Raw genomic sequence first — 25778 nt, forward strand, 5'->3', positions numbered from 1 at the left:
AGCTCCTCTGACAAAGTTTAGGCTTGAAACATTTTCCTGCAGGAGTCTGACTTTAGTTTCACGTAGACTTTTCATTTTGGCTCCAAAGTGCCAACTTCCTGAAATTGACAAATTCATTGTTTGTGCTCGGGTGTTATCTTTCAGATGGAAAGGGTACATTTCCCCACAGAGACGCTGTTTGCCTTTAAAAGGCTCCAGGAAAAAAAAGATAGGATAAGATTTATTTTCTAAACTTTTTTTCCCAGACACAGTGTAGGGAGTAACACCGTTCAGCCACAACATTAAAACCACCAACATGGTGAAGTCAGAGCCCATTATGTAAGGAAACTGTGGTCCTGGTGTTTATGTCACAAAATATATATTTTTAAAAATAAAACACGATGAGACTATTGTTCCCGGGAAGAAATTACGAACGACCTTTCTCCCGCTGTCCGGACTTTGATTTACAGCACATCCTTCATAATTCTTAAGTGACGAGAGGCAGAAAAACGCTGCGAACCAAAAAAAGTCTTGAAAAAGTAAAAACACCCCTCCCCCAAAAATCACAGGGATGCCGATTCGCACGAGATTAAGATCACAGACGACCTCTGCTATTATTATAAATTACCCGAGGTCCCCAGGTTAAACTAGTCCCGTGCGAATAGGGCTTTAGATACGTACCTCCACCTGAACATTGATGCGTCCTGGTACTGTATGTTCCTTGGGAGAAGCAACAAACCACTATTTCTAGGTAGCTGGTACCTTGTGTTCTCTACTCCACAAATGTTCTGGTCATCCAACGCTGCCATAAACTCCCTAACCCTCTCTGGAAGATTTGTCTCCAGGAAACTTTTCTCTTCTTCTTTTGAACGTTCAGTGTTTGTTGTTGCCGTGACTCTGGCCGTCACAGTTTGGTCCTCGTCAGAGTCACTTGAACACTTTTCCTGCTCCTTCGAAGACAAAATGTTCACTTGCTGCCTCATATGTATCCCACCTACCTACTGACAGCTCCCCCGACACCACCATGTCACCACCAGTCGGTCATAATGTTATGGCTGCTGGGGCGTGTACTGTTGGGCTTTGTCGGCCTTCTTTTAACCTAAAGAATCGATCCCTCCATCATCAGTGGACCGGTGAATGAACTGATGGACAAACAGATCTGGAAAGTGAACGTGGAATTTACCACCTCGTTTTTATGGTCAAGACTTGGTTTCAAGTTAAAGGTTATTAGCTAATAATAATTAATGATGTTAATGTGTAAATTAGATAAGTGTTAAGGGCTAGGGAAGGTGTTATGTCTGTGGCAAAAATAGAAAGTTTGCGTGTGTGTGTGATAAAGAGAGAGAGAGAGAGAGAGAGAGAGAGAGAGAGAGAGAGAGAGGGAGGGCTGCACACACACAAAGTGACAGTTTACTCACCAGCTCTGTTCATAGTGTTTATTCCAGTCTGATCCACATTAACGACACTTGTGTGCATGGGAATCGTGTATAAGTGTGTGTGACTGTGTGTGTGTGTGTGTGTGTGTGTGTGTGTGTGTGTGTGTGCTGCATGTTTTGGCCGCTGTGCTGTTCCACCTCACCCCTCTGACGCTAAGCAGCTTTAGCCTGATCACCATCTGTTCATCCAGCCTGTGTTTGTGCACACTCACCCACACAGACCTCAGCCAGTCGTTACGCTGCTTCTCTGCTGTCTGTCTCGCTTAGGTGTGAAACGGGAGGTGGTTTTTTTTTCTCACGTTGAGCGGTGATGCAGTGCGTCTGGTCGCACCGTCTCCCTCCTTCCTCCTCTCTGTGTCTTTCTGTCTGCTAGCTAAAAGCTGCTGCTCCTCAGATGAACCAGGCCAAGAAAAGTTGAAGCTAAAACTAACCAGGGTTAGTTTGTGTGTGTGTGTGTGTGTGTGTGTGTGTGTGTGTGTGTGTGTGTGTGTCTGGGTTATTTTGGGTCAGCTCGACATCCTCGCACTCATCAGAGATGGAGTTAGAGGGACTGTAACCACGGTAACAGACTTTGGATGCACCACATGGCAAATAAATAAAAAAAAAAGATCGTCTCTTTCAAATAAAGATGGATTTGAATTCTGATGAAGGAGCTGCTGTGACGAGTGTGTTGACTCGAGCTGGACGCCTTTAACCAAGCCAGCGTCGGTGATCGTCTCTGACCCGAGCCGTGGCGGCTGATTCGCAGTAATTGCACTTATTTTTCAGGGTGATTCAGGTTGTTATTTATAGGTTATTATAATGTCACTGGTCCGGTTCAGATTGGACCGTACGTGGCCCCCTGAACTAAAATGAGCGTTACCCTGATCTAGAATGAATAATCTGAGCATGATTCAGGAGAGGTCAGCTCTGTACGATAGTTAGCCTCCCTCCTCTTTCCCTTTTTCAATGACGAATACAGACTACAGACCACTCAGGGGTCGTGTTAACCCGAATATTTTCCGTCATTGACCGTATTTTTTAAATATGACGGAAAAATCTGAAGGCCGTCCGTCATTTTGACAGATTGCAATTCACACCCCCGACCACTTGGTGGCGAGTGACCTGCTCTTGTCTCTCGTCACAGTTTGTGTTCCAAACATCGCAGAACTTTTGTCGGTGCACGATTTCCTGGTACACCGATGACACTGATGCACACGTCAGAGCTCGGCTAACCATATACATATAGGGTGCATCCAAATAGTCAGTCCACACTAACGTCGGTTAGAACGTACTACTCAACCGTCAATTTAGTACGTTATTTATGTATGCGAGCGAGTAGTAGGCACACAATTGGGACGTACTGGGCAGCCATCTTGCCTGTCCTTTGACCCCGGATGTTTACGTGTGACGCCGACACATATGACGCACACCGACGGATGCCGCGAAATTTTAAAGCCGCCTCGGAGAAGTATTTTCGAAACAACCAACATTTTAAACTCAACATTTATCCTAATATACTGACATTTATAAACTTCGGTTGTCGTAGCTGTAGCTGTCACAACGGTCTCAGCCATTTTGTCTGATCTGATTTTCCCGGCGGCTCGTCTTCTTCTACGCTTAGCGGGCTCCCGCTGAATTGTGGGATAGCGTAGTGAGCTACCGTTGTATACTGTGGAGGTAGTAGGCCATCCGGGTATTTTTTGCCTACTAGTCGATGTCTACTAAGAATTCGGACGTACTACGACTGTGGCGTACTGCGTCTCGCCTGCTGAACAGTACGTTAGTATGGGTATTCGGATGCACCCATAGATGTATATATGTCTATGTCTATGCAGCTAACGGCTACCAAAGTGGAATTAGCATACCACCGAAGCACTTCAACCCTACGGTACCGTCTAAGAGCTGTTTACGCTAGCAGTCCCGTTCCGAGTGCGGACAAGACGTGTCGGCAGCCGAAACTTTTATTTTTTTGTTACCATTTAAAGTCAATACTGTTCTGAAAGTTAATGAAACTTTAATGAAAATTAAATGCTATTGAATATGTCTTTATTATCATTTAAAAAAAATAATAAAGTGACGGGTAAAAATAGATTATGACGGGATTTTTATGACCCTGTCAGTCAAAATGACCGACTATGAAAAAGTCTAGCGCTACCTCTGAGACCACTAGACGTCTGATTTTGAGAGGATAATTAATTCAGACGTTTATTACCTCTCATTTAGACTACGGTACCTCTCAACATCGATACGCCGCCTGCAGGCTGTACAGAACGCAGGCTTCCAGTCCATTTTTACTACCAGTCTTAATGGCCAGGCACCATCTCACCTGTCTCTATGATCAACAAACCAGCTGCTACTGGACCTCCCTAGATCCAGATCCTTTTGGTGGTGGCCCCCAAACTCTGGAACCCTTTTATATCAAAGCTGCCCAGAGTTTGGAGCATTTTAAATCATTGTTGAGAGCCCACATCTTCTCGCTGGCCTTCAGTCCAAGTAGAGCAGGATATCTTGGATTTTATTGCTTATTTTAACTCATATTTATTTATTTTATTTATATTAGTTCTGCTTGTACAACACTTTGCTTCGACTGAGGTTGTTTTTAAACGTGCTTTAGAAGTAAACTTTGACTTGACTTGACTACTGCCACCTGCTGGTATGGAGCAGTACCTCCTTCCTTCAGTTTTAGTCCAGATTTAGGTTTGTTGTGTCTGCGCCTTTAAAGACACACACACAACTCAGATTATTAAAACTCTTAACCTAATCAGAGTTAAACTGGGAGCTAAAACGAGTTCCTTCCTAAATGATCTCCTGCCATGTTACATATCAGATATGTTCGTTGCGCCCCGTTCGTGCCGTTCCGTGATTGTTTTCTTGATTTCTCCCGATGCATTATGGGATAGGCTCCAGAAATAAGCATGTGTAGAAAGGATGGGACGGAATAAGAATAGACAGGATTATGTGTCTTCCTCTGCCAGCGTTGACCTGTGTGTCTATTCTTACACAAACTCCTGCTGTTAAACCTCATCCACCGTACACCTTTCTCTCTCTCTCGCACACACACACACACACACACACGTATATATATAAACAGTATCAACACATTATTCTAGAGTGTGTACGTGTCCGTTTAAGCCCATTACCCCACCACCGTTGTGGAGCAGCCAGGAGCTTTATTTAGCCGGCGTCTTCCTGCTGCTGTAACCATGACCTGCCCACTTGTTAAGTCTAACCCGCGGCCCGTGAGCGGTAGACCTCTGTTCATCCCGTCCACTGAATGAGGCGATGCACTCATTCTGCAGGAAGTGATGATTCACTGTGTGTGAAAGTGTCCAAAGTGCAGCCCTGGCTTCTCCGTACAGTTCCTCTTGGGTTGGCTCTGATGCATCGTGTAATAAAAGGGTGAGCTGTTTGAGGGCTGAGAGGGAAAGGTAGTGGGATATTAACATTTAGCATTTGCAGCATTGGCGCTTTTTGAATCGTTTTGAGAGCAAACGGTGGAAAAAACGTTGGGAAGCAAAGGTCATAATCTTTCTGTTTGCCTTATATATCACAGCTAATGTAGCAAGGGGAGGGTAACTGGTAGCTTGGCCGCAGAAAACCTGTGTTCTCTGCTCCAGAAATGGACTGGTCATCCAATAAATGTCCATTTAAGGTCGTGATACGGTAAGCTGATAGTTGGTGACCTTAGAATCAGAGACGTTTTGACGTTGAGACACAAAGTCAACGCCCACTGTCCTCAGATGACCGTTACCACATAAAATTAGTTGATATATCGTTGCAGGAGCATGATCAGTTCCCAACAGTGAGACTTCAGACCAACTCTCCACTGCACAAATAAATAAATAAATAAATAAATGGTCTTGGAAGTTGGTCTGGCTTCTTCCTGACTAATAAAAATCTGTTACTTGAGCAGCAAACACCCGACAGACAAAATAAACGACTGACTAGTAAACGTAATTGAAGCGTTTAGCGTCTAAATAGGCCGACAGCTCCCTTTGGATTTACTCTTCTCCCACCACGATAAAAGAAAAAGTGAATGTTAAACTTCTCTTTATCAGGTCCTGTATCTGTGTAACTAAATGTTTATTTTTATGTTTTTTTTTTTTGTTTAGGGGTCCCTTCAGCGTGGTGAGAAGATGCATCAACAGAGAGACGGGGCAGCAGTTTGCTGTCAAAATCGTGGACGTGGCCCAGTTCACCTCCAGTCCTGGACTCAGCACGGAGGGTAAGAATCCTCTCTGGTTCCTGCTCCCACTCTCTGCTGTTTAAACACGACCTGAGATCATTGCTTTTTTTTTGTTTTTATTCCGTTGAAGGAGAGGTCAGAGGCTCGTCCTTGTTTCTGCTTGTTTGGGTTTCTCCGTTTACTCTTCACACGCTGGCCTACTTCTTATTCACAGCTGCTCACGGGTCAGTCACAGTCTTCAGGGCTTGTTTTATTGAAGCATTTAATTACTGAGCCACGGCCAGGACGCCTTCAGAGTAAGGAAAGAGGAGCTGCAACTCTGGTTTTTACTTAAAGTTTAATGAAACTAAAATTAGGTATTACACTGATTTATTCCATGCATCATAATATATTTTAGTTCAAATATCTCTATAATGAGCTTGTAGTATAAATATATACGGACTGTTTTACTGAAAAATCACTTATCCAAGCGTCAAAAGTGAGGAAATTCGTTAAACAGGGACAGAAAGTGGTTGAGAAAGCGTTGTTAATGCTTTTATCCTGCAGAGAGCAGTAACATGATTAGTAGTCAAACCTACCAGAACCCCTAAAGAAGGGGAAGTGGTTGCACACTTACTAAAAATGGAACTATCTCCAACTGAGAAGCTGAATGGAAAAAAAAAAAGATGTGGATTTGTTGACATAGCGAATTAACAAGCAGCCCTAATCCGACTATTGAGGTGTTTTAAAGAACTAAAAGTGTAGCAGAGGTCCTGAGTATCGTCTCTAGACAAAACAGGCGGAGGTCTTATCAGATATCTGCTGCAGACCGAAGGAGCAGTGGACGGGGGTGGATGAGAGAACAAGGGAGGAAGAGGAGAGATTGAATTAAAGATAGCTGGACGGTGAGTTCACGAGCAGCTAGGAAACGACAATAGAGGTAGGGAGGAATACCTTGACTAGTGCGTTGACTCAGATAAGAGGACGGAAACTGATGGATGGACGGATGGATCGGAGCGGGGGGGGACGATAAGACGGATGCTATCAGATTGAGAAGTTTGAAGACAAACTGAGAGGACTGCAGGTCTTTGTTAGAGGAAAACGAGGCCAGTCTGCCGTGAAGAAGCTTCCCCACGGTCCTTTTATTTATTAAATCATTAAATCAGTAAATACAGCGCCCACAATGACGCCATGCTGCGTGGAGTCGTACAATAGAACAATAAAAAAGGAAAAAGCACGGACCAAGAAGGTTTTTATTGTGTGATTTCATACACTCAGGGGACTCTCCAGACCTACCTCACTGACATCGTTTATTCCTCATCTTGCATCTCTATCAAGTACTTTAGCTGTAACCTTTGACAGTTGTACAGTTTCGGTTTTTACGATCAGTATCTTCTCTGTAATGATGAGTCGGTTCAGAAACAGCGGATCAATGTCGTATTATCGGGCGAATTAAACTTTACAGGAAGTATTTTAGCTCGTCGTTTGACTGGTGGAGACCAAAAACGGAGATAAAATAATGTCGTCTACGACCGCTAGAAAGCATTTAAATATACACACAACACTGGCGACGTCTCGTGATCAGATGTTTTGCTCCTCAATCTCGATTTTTAAATATTCAGTAGGGATGCACGATAACTTTTTTAAAAAAACGATACCGATAACCGATAACTTTCCGCTTCCTAAGGCCGATACCGATACCGATAACATACCTGAAGATGAGGAGGACTAATGAGCAAAAGTGATATATCATGACATCAATTCTTCAACTTGAATTTCCCTCGGGATTAATAAAGTATCTATCTATCCATCTATCTATCTATCTATAAACAAAATCAAAAACTGTTTTGAATCTTAAAATGAAGATTTTTTTTTTTTCAGATGACATACCATTAGAAAGAAACATTTGCTCTATTTCAAATGAACATCTCTTGAAATGAGGTGCATACTTACTGATACAAAAATAAAGGTCTCTAGAACTGAAATACTTTGCATTTAAAATAAATACAAAGTGAAAAAGTGCATTCCATTCTTCTTTCCGGCTAGCTTGCTTCCTTCTTTAGCCGCGCTGGCGTCCTCATACGCCTTCAAAACCCCATCGAATCGATGGTTTCAAATGACTTTTCATGTTCGAGGTATTAAAGCTGGTGCTGATTTTTCCACTTTCTTTAAACATTTATTACAAACAGCCAGAGAAATGTCATCCTCGGAAACTTTGAAAGAGTCCCGCACCACCACCGCCGCCGCCGCCGCCATGTTGTTTGTTTACAAACGTTGTGCTGCATTCAAGTGGTGACAGAAGTTCCCCGTTCCCGGTTTGAGAGTCGGTTTTCCGACCGTTTATGTTTCTGTGGTTTATGTGTAACATCCTGGGTAACGGCAGCTGCTACCAAAATCATGACCGAGTCGACGAGTTGTTTTCAGCCAGAATGTTGTTTTTCCCGATTATACCGATGCCACTTGAACGCAGCATTCACTTCAGACCGTTCAGGTCTCATGTGGGAGTTGGAGCGATTGATTAAAACAACCACTCACACCGCAGTACTGACACAAATATATATTATATATTATCGGGGCCATTCGTTATGATATCGGACTTATCGGAATGACGTCATCATTTCCAGATATCTGGCAAGTATGATGCACCCCTAATATTCAGTAATGTCCTAAAGGTGGTTCTCCTGTAGCTTCTAGTCTTCTCTCGTCTTCTCCTAGAGTCGACTGGATTCAGTCCAATACATATCCAAAAAAGCTTCAAAAAGGCGACTGGACTTGTAGAGTTTTTTTGAGAAGACGTTTCACCACTCATCCTTCTTCAACTGAAGAAGCTACTCGGATTCTACTCAGAACTGAAGAAGCTTCTCGGATGAGTGCTCCAACATCTTCTCAAATAAACTCTACAAGTCCAGTTGCCTTTCTGAACCTTTTTTTTGGATATACCATGACCTGGATGACTGAGAACCTTCACAGACAGTCCAATAAATCTTTCTGTCAGAGTTAACGTAGTGTGGAGAGGGTAGCTGGTACCTTGTGTTCTCTACTCCACAAATGTTCTGGTCGTCCAACGCTGCCATAAACTCCCTAACCCTCTCTGGAATGATTCTTCTCTTTGACGCTGTCACCAGGAAACTTCTCTCATCATTCAGCGTTTTTGTTTTGATGCAGCCTTTGTCTGAGTGGACCGCATGCTTTCAGTTTAATGATTTATTTTTTCGTAGCAGACATGTTTAGTCAGGCTAGGGTTAGATATGTTGACAGAATCTCACGCTCTGATCTCCACATAATTAGAGGTTCTTATAGAGGCTTTACCCGTCACATTACACTCAGTCGACTTCTTTGCCTCCTGTTTTTCTTTCTCATTGATCATGGCTACATAATCCACCGTGACGGGCATGTCGGAGCATCTCTGCGGTTTACTTAAGCTCCTATACAGCAGACATGATGGGCTCAACCAGTTGTATACCACACACACAGTTCTCACAGGCTGCAATGTCTCAAGGAAGCTCCGGGCTTCTTTCTCTGCATCTGTGGTGCATCAACCACTTATTTAGAGGCTGTGGGGCTTTTTTAATGAGTGGTGACACAGATCTTGATCTCCTCAGAAAATCTCCCATACACAGTACGTAATGAATGTGCATGCTCATCATAGAACTGGGTTTATACTCCTGTAACTACTCTACACAGACTAGACCCTTCTCTTTGTTCATTTCTCTGCAGAAATCAGATTCGTCTTCTTCGTCTTCAGCCTCGTCTTCTCCATCTTTATCGTCCTCACCTTCTTTTTCTTCTTCCTATTCTTCTTCACCTTCTCCTTCTGCTTCACCTTCTTCACCTTTTTCTTCCTCTCCTTCTTCTTTCCGTCTTCTTCTTCACTGTTTTCTTCACCTTCTCCTTCACCGTCGTCACCATCTTCTCCTTCTTCACTTTCTTCTTCTTCACCTTCTTCTTCTTCTTCTTCACCGTTTTCTTCACCTTCTCCTTCACCGTCGTCACCGTCTTCTCCTTCTTCACCTTCTTCTTCTTCTTCACCTCCCTCATCTTTTTCTTCTTTGCCTTCTTTCCCCCCTCTTACTCACCATCTTCTTCTCCTTCTTTTTCTTCTTCGTCGTCTTCTTCTTCTCCATATTCTCCTTCACCTTCTTCACCATCTTTTTCTTCTTCTGCACCATCTTCTGCGGCATCTTTTTCTTTTTCGCCTTCTTCTTCTTGTGCTTTTTGTACTGTCTCTGCAGAAATCAGATTCGTCTTCTTCATCTTCACCTTCGTCTTCGTCTTCTTCACCTTTATCGCCCTCGCCTTCTTCTTTCCCTCTTACTCACGTCTTCTTCTTCTTCTTCTTCACCTTTTTCTTCACCTTCTCCTTCTGCTTCACCTTCGTCATCTTTTTCTTCTCTGCCTTCTTTGCCTCCCCTCATACCCACCATCTTTTCTTTGTCGTCTTCACCTTCTTCACCATCTTTTTCTTCTTCTGCACCATCTTCTGCAGCATTTTTTTCTTCTTTGTCTTCTTCTTCTTGTGCTTCTTGTACTGTAAACATCAGGTGATGAGTTTTGTACTCTTATTCCATGGATCCATGTGGTCAGCAGCGTTGTAAATGTGGCTCTATCCTAGTCAGATTTTTGTGTTTTTTATCTCAGGAATCCATCAGACTGTTGGTTCCCTCCAGACGCCTGCCGGCTCTTCTCTTTGTTGATTCGTTTTTTTATTTCCTGCCTGTAGAAATCAGACCAGTTGCGCTGCAGTAATCACACAGCAACACACACACACACACACATCCCACCCCTGCACAGAGCTCAGACCAAGGGAAGTGGGTCAAATGGTTCGTGTCTTGGCAGTGGATTGGTCAGCAGAGGCCTGATACAAAGACACACACACACACACACACCAGCTTATTTCTCTTCAGCCTGTCCGGAGGTCCGACTGATGAATAGGTCAGCCCTCTGAGGGGACCATGGAGAAAAGAGAAGAGCCAGGGAATGAGCAAAATTCATCATGTGCCATCGCCTCCATTCATTCCTCCGTCTCCCCTTTCCTTTCATTCAGCCTTTTCTCCATTTCCTGCCACTCTTCATTTCCATTTCCTCCCACTTGTCTCGTCCTCTCCTTTGTCTTTCCTTCTCCGTCTTCCTCCTCAGTGATAAAAGCTGTGTCTGTGAAGTTTTTGTCAGATCACATCTGTTTATCGCCTCCCCTCTCTGTAGCTCCCTCTCTTTTTTAAATTTCTTTTTGCTGCATTGACACAGACACTAGTATTCCTCTAATAATCAGAATAAATGTCCCATGTTGCCGCCTTAATCTGACCTGATCAGATGTAGAGGAGGTGGTGTAAACCTTTAATTAACCAGGTAGACTCTTGATGTTGCTGGTAATCTGGAATAAATCCATCCTCTCTGAGCATGTCTGCTTCACGTGGGGTAAACGTCAGGTTGAGGAGTTTCCAGGAGGGACAGAAACATGAAGGTAGAAAAACCAAGATGAACCAAGATGGAATCCATGTGGACAGAGATGTTGGAGACGTCTTGGTCGTCTTCTTCTACTCTATCAATTCAGGACTGGAGATAAAGACGGGGAGAAAAACTTCTTCTTCCTCCTCATCCTCCTTCTTTTTCCACTTCTCCTTCTCCTCCTTCTCCTTTGCATCTTCTTCTTCTTCTCCTCCTTCTATTTCTGTCCTTGAATCCATGTGGACAGCAACGTTAAAACAACGTCAGCAACAAAACATCTTCTTCTACTGAATCTGTTCAGTGTTGTCAATAACACTCGGGAAAAACTTCTTCTTCCTCCTGTTTTTTCTTCTTCTTCTTCTGCTTCTTCTTCTTCTGTCCATGTCCATGAATCCATGTTGGCAGCAACACTGAAAACAAGGCTCCATCTTGGTCGTCTTCTTCCGTTTGAATTGATTTCGTGCTTTAAATAAAGTTGGGAGAAAAATGATTCTTCCTCCTCTACCTCCTCATCTTTGTTGTTGTTGTTGTTGTTCTTCTTCTTCACCTTCTTCTTCTTCTTGTTGTGCGTCATGTATTCTTTCTTCTTCTGCTGTCCATGTCCATGAATCCATGTGGGCTCCATCTTGGTCATCTTCTTCTACTGAATCAGTTCTTCCACTCCCCCTTCTACTGTCCTTCTGCATCTCTGCTTTGTCCTCCTCTTCATTCTTCTTCTTCTTCTTCTTGAGTCCATGTCCATGAATCCATGATGGCAGCAACGTTGAAAATGTGGCTTCATCTTGGTCGTCTTCTTCTATTGAATCAATTTAGCGTTTAAGTCTATTTTGGGTCATATAAACACATACCTGATCAGATCATTTTATTTAGTGTCCAAATAATCAATAGCAGTTGGATTCTCCACCGGATACTGCTACCATGAATCCTTCTAGACTGCTAAATAAACTGTAGTCTCTCTTATAAATTATATACAACGCACTTCTACGATTTCCTTTTTCTCTTTCCCTCTGCCTTTCTCTGTATTTATTTTTTAGTTATTAATTCTCAGTCGCTCACGCCTCAGCCACAGGATCAATACAGACACTCACTCGACTACTTTGAAAGCAGTGAAACCGTCTTTTCTCGAAGCAGCAGCAGCAGCAGCTTGTTTTTCGGTGAAATCCCTGCGGTGACTCGCTTCTCATTTGCTGCGAGTATCTCCTGTAATCTCCAGCAGGAGTTACAGTGACAGACATAAGCAGCGAGCTCGCCAGATGACATTAAATGTGGCAGGCCGCAATGCCCTTAAGGTAACCACTTATCCCAGCTTTAGCAGCATTAGCATGGTGTTGTAGTTAGCCGACGCCTTCGTGCTCGTCCTCTGAGGATTAGCTTAATGTTAGCGCCTAGGCTCCCAGCAGCACAAGTGGCTCATGGCTGCAGCTCAGGCTTAAGTAAATGTCACCGAGTACATGACAGAACAATACACTAACTTTTAAATATAGTAATATATGTGTAGTGTGAGCTAAACTACCAAATCTTTGCAGAAAGTGTTTAATATTTAGTTTATGCATATTCCATATTGAGCTATGTCATTTGGAAAGATGGATATTAACAGTTACTACAGTTAAGTGCTCTTGCTGATGCATCCTGAGTGAAGTGACCGAGGCGATGTATGTGATGTACACGCCTCCTGTTGGCTTCTGCCTTCGACAGCTCTAAGAGCAGCTGCCAAGAGCGAGTGAATGGATCAAAAGACGAGAGGTTTGAATGGAAGGATGAAAGCTAGATAAGAGGGAGAGGCTGTGTTCCACATGTTCGCACTCAATGCAAAAGTCTATTGTTGGTCAAATCCAGTGTTTAGCCCCGCGGCAGAAGTCACATGTCGCCTTTGTTAGTCAAAATACAAAACAGAGGACGCTGGACTTGTTGGGTTTCGTTTTGGGAGTTTTTTTGGCTCCAGATCCAAACTGCAAATCTGATTCCAAATCTGATGTTAAATGTCCTAGAGTTGGTCTCCAGTATCTTCCAAAAGTCTTTCCTTGTCTTCTCCTAGAGTGGACTGGATTCAGTCCAATAAATCTTTCAGTCAAAGTTAATGTAGTGTGGAGAGGGTAGCTGGTACCTTGTGTTCTCTACTCCAGAAATGTTCTGGGGCCTCATGTACGAAGACTTGCGTGGATTTCCTTCTAAAACGTGGCGCAGATCCAGAAGAACTTCACAAAAAGCGAACTGACATGTTTAGTCACGTGATTTTTGTTCTTCTTCTGTCATCTTTTGTCTATTTATGTCTTTGTTTGTCATCTTCTTTGATTTTTGGCAGCTTTGACGCTAGCCAACTGCAACTAAAACAGAAGAAGAAAACATTTTGGCCTTACAGGGATGTGGTCTTGGTTTGGTGTGGTTTTGGTTCTAGCTTTGCCTCAGTGGACTCCATGGATTCTGTTTTGAGATTTCTTTGTTTGACCTGCCCGTGAGAGTCTCTTTAGCTGCTAAAGTTTGATGTTAAATGTCCTAAAGTTGGTCTCCTGTAGCTTCCTAAAGTCTGTCCTTGTCTTCCTTGTCTTCTCCTAGAGTTGGTCTCCTGTATCTTCCTAAAGTCTGTCCTTGTCTTCCTTGTCTTCTCCTAGAGTTGGTCTCCTGTATCTTCCTAAAGTCTGTCCTTGTCTTCCTTGTCTTCTCCTAGAGTGGACTGGATTCAGTCCGATAAATCTTTCAGTCAAAGTTAATGTAGTGTGGAGAGGGTAGCTGGTACCTTGTGTTCTCTACTCCACAAATGTTCTGGTCATCCAACGCTGCCATAAACTCCCTAACCCTCTCTGGAAGATGTTTCTCCTTGACGCTGTCTCCAGGAAACTTTTCTCTTCTTTTAAACGTTCAGTGTTTGTTGTTGTTGTTTGGGTGCAGCCTTTGACTGAGTGGACTCCATGGATTCTGTTTAGATGATCAACTACTACCACCTCACCAAACATCCACATGGAACGATTTTGGTTCTTCTTCTGTCTTCTTTTGTCTATTTATGTCTTCGTTTGTCATCTTTTTCTTCTTCTTCTTTGATTTTTGGCAGCTTTGACGCTAGCCAAATGCAAATAAGACAGAAGAAGAAAACATTTTGGCCTTACAGGGATGTGGTTTTGTTTTGGTTTGGTTTGGTTTTGGTTCTAGCTTTGCCTCTGTGGACTCCATGGATTCTGTTTTGAGATTTCTTTGTTTGACCTGCCCCTGAGAGTCTCTTTAGCTGCTAAAGTCTCCACTGTGTCCACTCTTTTTCTTTGCCTGTTTAAACTTCATCAAGCTTAACCTGCTGTTTTTGCGTCTTTAGGCATTTGAATTAAGGATAAAAAAATTATTTAAGTGTCCCCTTATCCACCGTCACTGATTGACCTCAAGTTTCTTTTTGGGTGAAAATCCCAAAATACCTCGGATTGATGAAGATATGAACCTATTCTAAGAGAAAGCCAACCGCATATCTCCAGTGGAAAATTTCACCCAAACACAACCATCCAACCTCCCTCCATTCATCTCATCTTTACATGACAGAACAGTTTTTCCATTTGCATCCGAGACCCAGTGGCAGAATATTGATTTGTATTATTTTTCCGGTTCCTGTGCACATCAGTCATGTCAGACTCCACTGCTTTTATCCGGTAAAAGGAAAATGCATCGCACAGCCTCTCTCTACCGTTTGTGTCTTTCAGCTCCAGTAACCCCGTCCATTAACCCTCCTCTTCATTAGGAACCTATTAAAGTGGTAGTGGCTCATTGCCAGGCGGCAGCAAGAGGATCTAAAATAATGGGGTGGGAGCGAACAAACTGCACTCGAGCTGAAGGAGGGGACAGACGGGCTGGTTTCTGATTTGCATACGAGGCTGCAGATGAGTCTTCATCATGTTTTTCAGCGTTGTGCATAGAAGTTCCTGCGTTGGTGCAATCTCACTCTCGTGCAACGAGATTAGTCCACATGTGAGGGAGCTGATTGGGTTTTAAACAGTATGACTTTAACTAGAGAGAAAATATCGTGGAGATACTAAAAAATCTTTAGAAGCAATTATTAACGTAATAATTGCTTCTAGAGATTTTTTAGTATCTTAGTTTAGTTTTGAGTAAAATTGTTTAAAATGTGAAATATCTCTAAATAAATAGTCAGTAGTGATACCCAGCTCTAGGTCTTAACACCTTCATCTCCTTCTTCTACTCTTCCTTGTTCTTCCCCTCCTCCTCCTCCCCTTCTTCCTCTTCCTTCTTTCTCATTTTTGTCTTCTTCCTCCTTTTCTTCTTCCTCCTTCTACTTCTCCTCCTTCTTCTACTATTCCTTTTTCTTCATCCTGCTTTCTCCTTTTCATTTTCCTCCTCCTTCTCCTTCTCCTCCTCCCCCTTCTTCCCTCTGTCTGATTTTCAATCCTCCGTTTCCTTCTTTTCTTCTTCCTCCTCCTCCTCCTTCCACTCCTCCTTCCCCATCTACTTCTCCTCCTCCTTCCTCCTCCTTCATCTTCTTCTTCTCCTTCTTCTACTCTTCCTTGTTCTTCCCCTCCTACTCCTCTCCTTCTTCTTCTTCCTTCTTTCTCATTTTTATCTTCTTCCTCCTTTTCATCTTCCTCCTTCTCCTTCTTCTACTCTTTTTCTTCATCCTGCTTTCTCCTTTTCATCTTCCTCCATCTCCTTCTCCTCATCCTCTCCTCTCTCTTCCTTCTTCCTTCCTCTTTTGCATTTTTCATCCCGCGGGCCAGGTTGGACCCTAAGGCGGGCCAGTTTTGGCCCACGAGCCGCATGTTTGACTCCCCTGCCATACATAATCTATAACCAAATAAATAAATAAAAATACAACGGGAAAACAAGAATCTATGCACACAACATTAACAAGAATAATAAAATAACTGAATATTAAAATTGAAATTAAAGTAATTCACAACCTTATGCTCACCAGTTTTCTGACCTTAAGGCTAATAAAAACATCCTCCACCTCATACAGATATGAAAGGATCCCTTTTTATTATCTCTGAGTTTACAGAAGGCCTGCTAGCAGCTCCTTGTTGAAGACAAAGCATCTCCCACTGGGCGGCCGATCGCTGTGTCTGCTCAGTGTGGATAGAGGAGGTGTTGGTGTCAACCTCTCACATGTCAGACCTCCTGGAGACGCTCATAGCGGGGAGGTGAAAACTAGTAGCAGGCGTTACAGAGCTCCTCCACATGGGAGCGTCCTCAGCTCCACGTCGTTATCCAACAGGCCTGATCGGCACAAAAATAAAAGCTGCAGCAGCTCGATGTTAGACGAGCTCAGTTCTGATGGGATTAGCTTTACCTGGGGACGTCAGGTGTTTTACTCAAATCTACTGACTTTAACTCTGGTTCTGATGTCTCTGCTACTTTCTGCTTACACTCCTCTACATGTCAGAGTTAATATTATACATTTCATACTTGGATAGATAGTAAAAAAATAAAAAAATAAAAAAATAAAAAAATAAAACATGATGTGATGAGACTGGATTGATCTTGGGGGAGAATTTACAAACCCAAACATCTGTCCAAACTTTGATTCATAACACAGCTGATTTGTGCTGGGTTAGATTTATAACAGACAAACTCTGTAATTATTACTAATTATTAGAGAACCCCAGGTAAAACTAGTCCCGTGCAAAAAGGGTTTAAAAACTCCGTTCATAATTGCCCCCGTCATCTCTTAAACGCTGGGATTAGTTTAACCTGGGGGCGTCTTTGGATTAAGAAATTGCCCCCCTACATTTGCTCTGTGTGTCTTTATCCCTGGTTCTGACGTCTCCGCTACTTCCTGCTTCGACTCCTCTACATGTCAGAGTTAATATCATACCTTTTATACCTCTACACTTTTTGACAGCGTTAGCTACTTTTCCAGATTCAGACTGATAGCAAAAAATATATATATATATATTTTCAAAAAGTAAAACATGATGAGACCGGATTGATCCTGGGGGAGAATTTACAAACTACCTGTCAGTATTTAAATCAGCTCCACCTCTACTGACGTGATGACCACATTAATGCACGTATTTCATCCATCTAATAAACCCTGGGCGATTTTATTCTTCTGATGGTTTTGAGCGTTGTTTTTCTGTGATGGGACGATTCATGTCGGATAAAGATCACAGACGACCGCTTCAATTATTACAAATTACTAGAGGTAAAACTAGTCTTGTGACCTCGTACAGTCCCAGTAATTATCTGCCTGACAGCCTCTCCCTCTGTCCTCAGTGTGTATTAATGAATATACGTCCTAAACAGGAAAGAACAGGAGTGTCAGCGTCGGATATTATTATGGCAGCCAGTGGGATGTGCTCACTGATGAGATCCATCAACCGTCCCAACGAATAACAATAAGCTTATGTTTTTGGTCTCGATGCTTCAGATGATAAGATACTGGAACTAAATCTCACCTATCACCTCTGAAGCACGTGACTGTTTGCAACTGCGGCTACGTTTACAATATTTATTAGAAATCATTCTGACTGAGCTGTTAACCTGGACGCCAAATAGAATGATTTATGTGTTTACATAAATCTGGAGAACGGGGAGAAGAAGAAAGAGAAGAAGAACAAGGAGAAGAAGAAAGAGAAGAGAGAAGAAGAAGAAAGAGAAGAGAGAAGAAGAAGAAGGAGGAGAAGAAGAAAGAGAAGAGAGGAGAAGAAGAACAAGAAGGAGAAGAAGAAAGAGAAGAGAGAAGAAGAAGAAAGAGAAGAGAGAAGAAGAAGAAGGAGGAGAAGAAGAAAGAGAAGAGAGGAGAAGAAGAACAAGAAGGAGAAGAAGAAAGAGAAGAGAGAAGAAGAACAATAACAACAAAGAGAAGAAAGAGGAACAACAACAACTACAAAGAGAAGAAAGAGGAGGGGAAGAGGAGACGAAAAAGGAGAAGGAAGAAGAAGAAGAAGAAAGGAGAAGAAGAAGAGAAAAAAGGATAAAAATTAGAAAGAGAAGAAAAACATGGAGAATGGGGAGAAGAAGAAGATGAGGGCGAACCAGGTGGAGGAGAAGAATGAGGAGGAGGAGGAGAAAATGACCAAATTGAGAAGCTGGAGAAGGAATGGAAGAACGAGGAGGAAGAAGTTTTTTCTCCAAATGTGTTGACAACCCTGAATAGATTCAGTAGAAGAAGAAGAACCAGGTCCTCCTGGGAGGGTTGTTTAGTTGTTGACTGAATCTGGAGATAAATAAATATCAGCTGGTTCTGCTGCTGTGGAGCTGTGAGCTGATTCAGTAGTGGAGGACGAACCAAGATGTCTCCACGTCTCCAACGTCTCTGTCCACATGGATTCCATCTTGGTTCATCTTGTTTTTCTACCTCCATGTTTCTGTCCCTCACCTGATGTTTACCCCACGTGGAGCAGACATGATCAGAGAGAATGGATTTATTCCAATAACCAGAGAGAAACCAGCAACATCAAGAGTTGGGTCAGTCTGTTTCGGACTGAGGTGTGGAAAATCAATCGCTTATTCCATATTCTGTAAAATTAATAACCTTTGTGGTTTTAATAGAGATCCACTCATGCTCCAGTATGTTCTGTAATAATGAGTTGCTGCCATATAAACCTCCTCTCCCCGTTTCTCTCTGTGTTTCCAGATCTGAAGCGGGAGGCCAGTATCTGCCACATGCTGAAGCACCCCCACATCGTGGAGCTGCTGGAGACGTACAGCTCAGACGGGATGCTCTACATGGTTTTCGAGTTGTAAGTCACAGCCGCACCAGAAAAGTAATTCTCACTGTTTGACGACGGAGCGCATTAGTCACATCAGAGGCCTCGCACCGGCGCTCTATGCACGGGCGGGTGAAAATAGATCACACCTGTAGGAGGTTGATGCTACGGAGGGTTGCATCTGCAGGAGAACGTGAAGACGAGGTGAGAGAGGATGATGGAGAGGGAGGAGACGGATGAAAGGATCTCAGCAGAGGCAGCGATAGCAGGACAGAGAGGAAGTGAACCCTGCGGCGGATTTATATAATCAACGCTGATATGAGAAAGCTTGTTAGTCGAGGATGGGGGGGTTTGGGGGGTAAGGGGGGTAAAAAAAAGGGGGAGAAACGGAGCGAGTGCAGAGCTGCATTTATGAAAGATGAGATTAAGATTTCACACTTGCCGCTATATACCTCCAGCTTTTCTAAAAGCTCCTCCCGGCCCGCTCCCGTATCTTCATCTTTCCTCCTCTTCCTGGACTAATTCCTTTATCATTTAATTCCCGCTATCGCTCAACAGCCAAACTATCCAACGGCTCCGTGCACGCAGAGGGAACTTTCAAGGAAACGCCACTGATCTCCATTTAATGGGATTTTTATGATGTGCGTTTTTATTTTCCGGAGCTCGTTTCTGCACAAGGGGTCCATTTAAACGCGAGGTGTTTGTGGAGCAGCTCGACAGCAGAGCAGATAGCCGAGTAAACACGGCGGGCGGACGGACGCAGGCGGCTTCTTATGTCTCCCTCTGGCTAATCGGGCTGAAGTGGAGGAAATACGGCCACGCTGCAGCCAAGTCCCACATAACGGCTCTGTTTAATTGGAGCCGAGGCTTAGTGACAATGAGGAGCGAGCAATTACGAGGCAGAATCAGCTGTGGCTAAATGACTCGGTCACAGTTAAGAGTGGATGTGTGTGTGATTTGATCAGATGGAAAAGATGCAGCTCAAAAGCTTTTAAGCCCCAAAGAATTATTCTACATTTGTGCATAAACATGACTCAAGTCAATAAGTCCTAGTAGACAAATAAAACCCAATCAAACAGATGAAACATTACATATCTGTGAGATGCTCCTCTAGGATTAACAAGTTAATTTCAAGACTACATTAGTGTTTGATGTGATTGTGTCAGTCTGATCTTCACAACACTAGTTTTGTGGAAGTGTTACGATGGCAAAAGCAACCCCAACACCAAAGGAATGGTCAAAGAACATTTTTCAGAACGCCTCAAGTCAAAGTCCTGACCTTAATCAATCAATAGAAATGTTGTGGAAGGACCTGAAGCAAGCAGTTCATGTGAGGAAACCCACCAACATCTCAGAGCTGACGTGGTTCTGTTCTGAGGAATGGGCTAAAAGTCCTCCAGGTTGCTTGTTACGGCCCGGTCTAGAGGTTCGAGGACGTAACATAAAAAAATGAAGGCGAGGAACGCGATGTGCAGCAAATGTGAAGCTTTTATTTACGCCCCGACACACAACTAGTGACAAAACAACAAACAAACACCAGCTACCTTGTTCCCAAACCACCAACTGAACCCTAGATGCAACAGAAGAAGACATTTAATCTAGTAAACCCCTTACAACGAAACAACCAACACTATGAAACACGCTCAACCAACAAGATCAAACTTACAAAGTAGGCGAAGTGACAAGGCCGTTGACAGATTGGACCATTTCAATCATGGGCGTCAAACTTATTTTAGTTCGAGGGCCACATACAGTCCCAATTTTATCTCAAGCGGGCCGGACCAGTAAGATAATAACCTATAAGTAACGACAGCTCCTGATTTTTTCCATTTGTTTTAGTGCAAAAAATAACAAGTAAATTAGGAGAATGTTTACAGTTGATAAACTAGCCTTTAAAAAAGGAAATTTCTTAAGTAAAATAAGTGCAGTTTGGGCACTTTGCTGTCTGTTGCTTCTCTTACTAAAACAGTGGACAACTTAGGGCTAACAGTTCTTTTCATTGAAAAACTGCAGCCTTCTATGTAATTTTTATACTTTGCAAATTCACGCTGTTGGGCCAGATTAGACCCTGTGACGGGGCGCTTTTGGCCCGCAGGCCGTATGTTTGACACCGGTGATTTAAAAGGACGAGTCCTCGAAGCAGCCAGTCCTAGGGCATCCGAGGCGGGAAACCGGCACCTGTCAAAGGTCCTCAGGATAGCGAGAGGTCTTTACTCGTGAGCCGAACAGCTGTCCGTTACACCGGCAGATCAGCAGTTACCGGAAACGTAGTGTTAGTCATTTATTCCAACTGGAGAGAAACTATCACTTCAAATGTTTACCTGGTTATTATGAGCTACTGTTTTCCTGTTGAATGGATCGTCAAAGGGGTTTACACTCCTCAAATCTTTTGGAAAACTCTCTAATATTCTAATTTAGGACGTTCTGATTGGGCTATTTTTGTTCAGGGCTGATGAAAGATCCAATATCAACTGATAAAATACTAGATTTTTTTAAAATAAACACCATATCCTGCATCCTCACGTTAGAAATCGTTCTGCAAAGACAAATCTCGCTGCAGCTTGCACGGTCCAAACATCCAGAGATCCAAAACATGACAGAAGCAGTGCCAGACCTGAATACTGATCGGATCTAAAAGGTACGACGACAGAGAAGAGCTGCACAGAAACAAAGACGTACGCAAGATGTGAAACTAGAAGAACTGGTTTTGTGAAAACGTCTTTTATGACGAAGAAAAATAGTTTGGAAACTGAAATATCGGATGTTTTAAAGACCGTGCAACTTCTAAACGTACCCATCGTTCCTGGAAGTGTGAGCTGCACTGAGACCCTCCGTCACCTCCGACTGCCTCCTCCTTTAAACTGGATGGAGCAGATTTCTTTGTTACAGTCGCATCTTAGCTGTAAATGACTCCAGAGAGATTTGTTTCTTTAAAAACATTAAAATTCACAATCACACACAAACTTCTCCTCCTGAGCGCTCAGCCGCTCTCGTCGAGCTGTGCACATATTCTCATCTCTCGGATTACGGTGCGTTTGCACACGATTTCGAAGATGAGATCTCAAGATTAACAAATTTTACTTTTATGCAATTTATGAAATCATTATTTGGAGGTAGTAGAGGGGCGCGCTGTTGCTCTACGTTTTTGTCACTGAAGCTAATTTAAAAACTAATCCATATCCAAGGAAGACAAAAATAATTGGTTTTCTCCAATTTACATGTAATGAAATGAGCTCCTTGAGAATATCCAGACACAAAGCAAACCTCCAGTCGTTTTTACAGAATAAGAGAATAAGAGCATCACAGCCGCCTCCGCCTCCACCTGCATCCACCTCCACCCACAGAGACAAGACATAATTACTGCTTCTCTTCTCCTGACCTGCGTCTCCCATTTCACCTCCACACCCAGTCGCAGGGAGGTGCAGCGCTGAAGTTTTAATAAGAGTGACCTTTAGCTTTTTACCCGTGTTCCCGGCCTGACCTTTTACGCCGCTCCGATCCCGTCTCACCGTGTCTCTCTCTCTCTCTCTGCTTCTGTCTTTGTTAGTATGGACGGAGCAGACCTGTGCTTTGAGATCGTGAAGAGGGCGGACGCCGGCTTTGTCTACAGCGAAGCGGTGGCCAGGTGAGTTTTCATGTTTTTCATTTCCTCCCGAGCCCGTATTGATTTTCGCAGCCGTGAAGAAACAGAGATATAACGACGAGTTTACTTTCCTCAGCCACTACATGAGACAGATCCTGGAGGCGCTACGCTACTGCCACGACAACAACGTCATCCACAGGGATGTCAAGGTAAATCCTCACTTATTTTACTTTGCTGTAAGTGCAGCCACAACATTATGACCACTGACATGTGGAGTAAATAACACTGAACCATCTTGTGACAGTTCAGTGTTCTGCTGGGAAACTTCTGGACCTGGCATTCATTGGTGTGGATGTTACTTAGACATGTAGCACCCACCTAGACCAGACCAGGCACCCCCACCCCATAGCAATGACACTCCTTGATGGCAGCAGACATCCCCACCACAGGAACACACGCAAAAACGCTTTAGAACAACTCAAAAAAACACAAAGAACAGCACAAGGTGTTGACCTGGCCTCCAAATTCACTAGATCCCAAACTGATCAAGTATCTGTGGGATGATCCACAGAGGCCCCTCCCCTCAAAGGCCCCTCCCCACTAACACCATCCTGTTACCAGACACCACAGGCCACCCTCAGAAGGCCCATGTCCATTCTCTGATGAGTCCTGCACAATATTACATAGGAAGGTGGTCATAATGTTATGCCTGATCGGTGTATGTATGATAATGGTGCACAATTACCAGCCTGCATCGCCGAAAGTCTGAAAATGCAACTTCCTGTTTTGCTGATGTTCGCCATCGGCAGGGAGAGAAATTAATAGAGGCTAAAATTCGGTGCTTTTCGCCTCATACACTCGCTGGCCACTCCATTAGGTACACTAATGAAAATTAATTCATTCTAACGTTGCAGTTCTGCACCAAAGCTTAGATCCTCGAAGGTTCTGATATTCAGCATTTTTTTTCTTTTCGTGATAAGTTTGGTGAAATGCTGCCACTGGGTGTGATGATGTGTAAATGTAAGAGCCGGGTTTCACGCCGCGTTTCCCCGCTTCCTGTTACTATTTCTTCCCACAGCAATTAAAAGTATGAAACGCTGATTTTAAAACTAACGAAGCTCCTTCTGTGAACGCAAAGCATTTCCCGTAACTTATTCAGAATAAAGCCAGTGGATAGAAGCTTTTAGTTTCTATTGGCAGCTTCTAAAATATCTGAAAGCAACAAGTTAGTAATAAAATGAAGAAATAAGCACCAACAGTGAAAATGAAACCACAATAGAGGATATTAAAGTGCAGGGAGACTTTCTGTCTAGTCCCCATTAAAGCTGCACATGTTTTTAGCTGCAGGGAAGATAATTGCTCGGCTGTGGTCAGTTCTGGTTCTGAGCTCGACCGCCGCAGTGGAACAGCGAGTTGTCTTTAACCAGCGTGGCTAAAATGGACCGAGCTAATGGGGAAAAAAACTGCCGTAATTTGCTGCTTTCATTTCCAAATGTTGGCGGCGTGCGTAGAACAAGAATATAAAAGCCCTGCGAGGTCAGGAGTTTAATGTACCATGCGTCTCTTAGATTCCTCTGTCGTTATGAGCTCAGGAGCATGTGTGGCGTTAGATTACACTCTGATTGAAGGAACGCTAACGAGAGAGAGAGAGAGAGAGGGGCTGTCTGGCCTTCAGCTCGGCTCGCATCATATTATTATAATAGAATCAGGTAGAAATCAGAAAGCAGGCCCTCCTCAGCGTGACCCTGATCTCAATCAAACTGTCGAACATAAAAGTCTTTTAACTCAAGTGTCGTTTATACAAAGTGAGGCGACTAATTACTCTGAGCGTTCTAATGAAGCCGTGGCTGCAGCAAGACGACTCGCCTAGTGGCGAATCCAAACGTCTGCAGAATCAGTATGTGATGCCTTTAGCATCTCTGGGTATTTGATTATACGTCTGTGTGAAAAGGTCGAGGCCCGTGTTAGTCGTGTGGCTGCGCGTCAATCTCGTGTATTTTTGCGTCTCCGGCAGGCGCCAGGAAGCTGCAGCGCGAGCCAGTTCTAGCCCCACTCTCGTAATGAGTACAGCCAGCTTCCCGGTCCAGTGAGAACAAATAAAACAGGGCTTTGCATCCAAACTGCCTCCGTCACACTCTCCGCATTCACAAACGAGCTGTGCACAACACAATTCCCTCTGCAGCATCCACAAACGCGGGCTTAACGTTTCTCAACTGCACTGCTTTTCTTTTATATGTTTTTATTTATTTTTTTTATTGCCTTTTCTGAGGGACCCACGATGCGTATTATGTGGTCACGGTCGCTCCCAGCTTGTGGATCACTCCCCTCAGCTTTGTTCTCTGGTATTAGTAGTGGCTGTCTATTCAGGGCCTGTCTCTGCGTCTCTGGCTTAGACTCATTGTGTGTATGTGAACGATAGCCAACCTGAGAGTTCAGAGGGTCGGGAGCTGATACCGCTAACAGTTCACAGCTCCGGCCAATGTGTTACAATGCCACTAACAGTTAAGAGGCATCTTTCTCATTATAGCTCTGCACAGTTCCTACTTCTTCAAATTGCTGTTTGCCATGACGTGGTAGAAGGGTAATGATTTTATTGTGTTAGTTTCAGAAGGTCATAAATCAGTACCTTCCTTCAGTAGTTCCTGCTCTTGAATGCCCCAGAACCAGAAGACACAAAACAATAAACTTTAAAATGTTCTTTAGATCGTCGTGTATTACAGTTGCCTAGGTAACTGTCTTGTACATTTCCCGCTCCAAATGTTCCTGAAACAAGCAGAACATGAAAATATTGCTAGCGCTGTGAAGTTAGCTAGCTCTTCACGCCGTCAGCACCACTCCGTCTAGATTCACCGGACCGGATGCGCCAAGCTCGCTGTCACCGTGGTGTATTTGGTGGTAGGAACGAAAGTCGTGGGCGGTTAGCGTGTTGGGAACCGTGCGTTTTTGTCATATGTCGGATCAACTGCATCAGTCGTACCTCAAAGTTGAGATTAATTCAACATTAACTGAAGATGAAGCCCATACTACCGTGAAATATCCTGAAATACAACTAAAGTACTACTGCAATGCATCTGAAAAGGCTAATGCTAACGCTAGCAGAGGAACGGTCCAAATCCTCTGGACAGCAGTCAGTTAACAACTTCACCAAACGTCCTGTGGTAACAGAGAGAAGGAGGCTGCACATCAACTATTTGATAAAGTTATTAGACCTTTAGCTGCTACACGCTGTGGAGTGCTATTAAATGCTACTGATGGTGCTGAGGTGCTGCATGTTTTTTACAGGCTATACATATCTGCAGATCACATGAGGTTCAAGGTTCAAGGTTCTTTATTTGGCCATTTGTGCATAAACCAACAGTCCAGGCACATTGGAAATCTTGTGCAGGGCTCTCAGAGTCAACAGTTTAGTTAAAAAGAAGTATAAAATATAGAAATCACTATACAACAAAAATATAAATACACAATATAGAAACTATATACAACTGTAATATTACAATATAAGAATATAAGAGCTATAATATCTGAGCTGTGTGTTCTCAGCACATGTA

At 43.4% G+C, this 25778-nt stretch overlaps 1 protein-coding gene across 7 annotated transcripts in view; it reads left to right on the plus strand.

The window, feature by feature from the left end:
- The window catches only part of caska (calcium/calmodulin-dependent serine protein kinase a), a 151607-nt gene that overhangs the window by 52848 nt on the left and 72981 nt on the right, over positions 1 to 25778 (plus strand). For all 7 annotated transcript variants that reach the window (XM_084545075.1, XM_084545076.1, XM_084545078.1 and 4 more), the window contains exons 2-5: positions 5510 to 5622; positions 18575 to 18680; positions 22195 to 22272; positions 22367 to 22439. In XM_084545075.1, coding sequence (XP_084401201.1) covers positions 5510 to 5622; positions 18575 to 18680; positions 22195 to 22272; positions 22367 to 22439 — 370 coding nt within the window. The remainder of the gene's footprint in view (positions 1 to 5509; positions 5623 to 18574; positions 18681 to 22194; positions 22273 to 22366; positions 22440 to 25778) is intronic.

Source organism: Chelon labrosus (genome assembly GCF_963514085.1).
Source record: "Chelon labrosus genome assembly, chromosome: 5".
In the NCBI taxonomy this organism is placed as follows: domain Eukaryota; kingdom Metazoa; phylum Chordata; class Actinopteri; order Mugiliformes; family Mugilidae; genus Chelon; species Chelon labrosus.